The 3,234-nt window shown below is 37.0% G+C and overlaps 1 protein-coding gene across 1 annotated transcript in view; it reads left to right on the top strand.

The window, feature by feature from the left end:
• Nucleotides 1–2,895, top strand: part of LOC144957493 (uncharacterized) — a 114,191-nt gene extending 111,296 nt beyond the window's left edge. Inside the window, exon 3 of the mRNA XM_078888814.1 lies at nt 2,276–2,895. Coding sequence (XP_078744940.1) covers nt 2,276–2,895 — 620 coding nt within the window. The remainder of the gene's footprint in view (nt 1–2,275) is intronic.
• Nucleotides 2,896–3,234: the final 339 nt, after the last annotated feature.

The raw sequence follows: 3,234 nt of genomic DNA, 5'->3' as shown, positions 1-3,234 counted from the left end.
AGATCTGAAAACAAAACAAAAAGAGATAAAGAGGGTAATATCTAGTTGTAGAGATAAGTACAAAAATAAAATTGAAAAATGCTTTTCTTCTGGGATATAAGGGACACGTGGCGGGGGCTTAAAACTGCTGTGAACTATAATCCAAAGCCCACGATTATATCAGAAGATATCGAAATTGAAACTTTAAATAAATTTTATTCACGTTTCGACACAGCAAACAAATTTGATATTGAAAATGAAAAACATAAATTAGACAGGGCTTTGGAAGATGAAATGACTATTGAGGTCAGTGAAGAGGAAACGAGATTCGTATTTTCGAAACTAAACGAGAGGAAGGCTGCTGGGCCGGATGGATTGAAAGGAAAACTATTAAAAGAATGTGCCCACCAGCTTTCCCCCATTTATACACATATTTTTAACTGGTCCCTCCAATGCGTTTCAATCCCTGAAATTTGGAAAACTTCAGAAATTATTCCTGTTCCAAAAAAAGAAAAACTTGAAACTATGAACGATCTCAGACCTGTTGCACTGACTTCAATAGTCATGAAATCTTTAGAAAAACTTGTTCTTGTTAAAATTAGGAATCAGTTTATGCCATTGAGTGATAGTCATCAATTTGCTTACAAACCAGGGCGTGGCGTAGAGGATGCCATTTTGCTGTTTACAAACAACATCTACAGGCATCTAGATCACGCTAGGAGCTATTGCAGATTGCTTTTTGCAGATTTTTCTTCAGCGTTCAATACAATGCAACCTCAGTTGGTTGTTCAAAAATTGACTAGTCTGAATTTAAACAAGTATATAATTGCTTGGGTGCTCGAATTTCTTACGGAGAGAGCACAATATGTTCAATTAGGGCAAAACAAATCTTCCTGTATAACTACAAATACTGGTGCTCCTCAAGGTTGTGTATTGTCCCCTGTATTATTCACAATATACACGAATGACTGTAGAAGTCAAAACCTGAGTGTACCTTTAATAAAGTTTGCAGATGACACCGCTCTTCAAGGCCTCATAACAAATGGCAACGAAGTGGCTTATAGGAAAGAAATTGATAGATTTGTTTCTTGGTGTGATGCACACCACCTAGAGCTTAACATAAGCAAGACAAAGGAGCTAGTGATTGACTTTAGGAGAGTAAAGGAACCGATAGAACCGTTAAAATTAAAGGACCAATTCGTCCAGCGAGTTCCTCACTACAAATACCTTGGTGTAACGATTGATGACAGGCTCAAGTGGGATGAACACTTGAAAATAATTAGGCATAAGATGTGCAGACGTACATATTTTTTATCGAAACTCTCTCAGTTTAGAATAGATAAAACCCTCTGCACATTATTTTATAGAGCAGTAATCGAAAGTGTTTTGTCATTTTGTATAACAGCTTGGGGAGGCAATTGCTTAGCAGTGGAAAGGAACAAAATAAATTCAAATATTAAAAAATCCATTAAACGCTATATAAATGATGTTGACGATGTAGATCTTTTATACGAGAAATTTTGTATAAATAAAATAACTAAAATATTAAATGACCAGTATCATCCACTAAGACCATCAATTATTATGTCAGAAAGAAGTGGTCGCCCTTTCTCTATTTCAACGAAAACAGAGAGACACCGAAAATCTTTTCTGCCGTCCAGTATTAGGCTTTATAACAACAAGCAATAATCATTTTATATAATTATTTCTCATTTTTACTTTTTTAAAATATAAATATTAATTTATTAATTTATTTGTTTTGCAATCTTTTCAATTTTCAATTTATGGTGACAGTTTTAACTATTTTACAGTGTTGAAATTATTCATATTATAAAGCGCAGCTCTGGTTATAGAGCTGCTCCTTTTTTATATATATATACATCCTATTTCCATTGTATTTTTATCTTATGTGTAAATTATAACACGTCTGTACAAAAAATTTCCTTTATGGGATGCAATAAAGTATTATTATTATTATTATTATTATTATTATTATTATTATTATGTCAACAAACACAAGAAAAAGAGATAATAATTTTTTTCCCTCAATTTATCTCTTCCTTTTTTACATGTTTAGATTTCACCACTTCAATCTTTTAATCAATTAATTATATAATAAAACTATTTATAAATTCATTTATTTTTATCATGTTTGGAGAGCGAGGGGGGAGGGGGTGGGGGGGGGGGGTTGAAATGAAATTAAGATGTTCGAATGTTTCTGTTTTCGACTATTGTTTATCTGTCAAACTGACGATATGATTTTTTACTATCTTTCTCATTTCTTTTCTAATTTCAGTTGGCAAAAGCGGAAGTGACTTCACTAACGGCACTTCCGGAAACGGATATAATACTTCCAACGGTCCGGCTGGTGGGCATGCGCAGGGAGCAGGTGGCGCCGTCAACGGAACAGCCAGCAGTGGCGGAAATGGCGGAAGCTCAGCAATCAACGGTGGAGGTGGCGGCAATGGTAGTAACAATGGTAGTGGCAGCGGTGGTGGTAGCGGTGGTGGTGGTGGAGGAGGAGGAGGGGGAGGGGGAATAGGAGGTGGTGGTAATGGGGGTAGTGGAACAGGTGGAGGTGGCACTGGTGGAGGCGGAGGAGGAGGAGGTGGAGCCAGTACAAACGCTCCACCGGGTTCTGGGAGAACAAATTTCACGAACAAACAGTTGACAGAACTCGAGAAAGAGTTCCATTTTAACAAGTATCTGACCAGAGCCAGACGGATAGAAATCGCAGCGGCGCTCGGTTTGAACGAGACGCAGGTGAAGATATGGTTCCAGAACAGGCGGATGAAACAGAAGAAGAGAATGAGGGAGATTCAGTTCGAGAAGGGGAACTCCGAAACGTCTTGCCAGCAGATGACGCTTGAAGGATTGACTGTTCGTAGTATGGCTGTGTGTCACGACGCCAGATGATTTTCATTGTCATTATCATGATATATATATATATATATATATATATATATATATATATATATATATATATATATATATATATATACATTTTTCTATGTGATCTTTATGTGATTAAATTAAGAAGAGTCAGAGGCATACGACATACACTTAAGGGTCCCAATAATTGCTCAGTTAGTAAAGCGTTCGATTCACACGTAAAGGGACCGAGATCGGTCTCGGGTTAAGTCCCAATAAGCCGGGTCTGTTAGATATGACGGAAAGTACTTTAAGAGTAGCTAGCAGTTGCTATTGTCCGTTTCACGCTACTGAATCCGGGTTAAACTCCGGCTCAAAGGGATT

This window comes from Berghia stephanieae, chromosome 12 (genome assembly GCF_034508935.2).
Source record: "Berghia stephanieae isolate SIO BIC M18660-M18661 chromosome 12, UCSD_Bste_1.3, whole genome shotgun sequence".
Lineage (NCBI taxonomy): Eukaryota > Metazoa > Mollusca > Gastropoda > Nudibranchia > Aeolidiidae > Berghia > Berghia stephanieae.
This window is presented reverse-complemented; position numbering and strand designations above follow the sequence as displayed.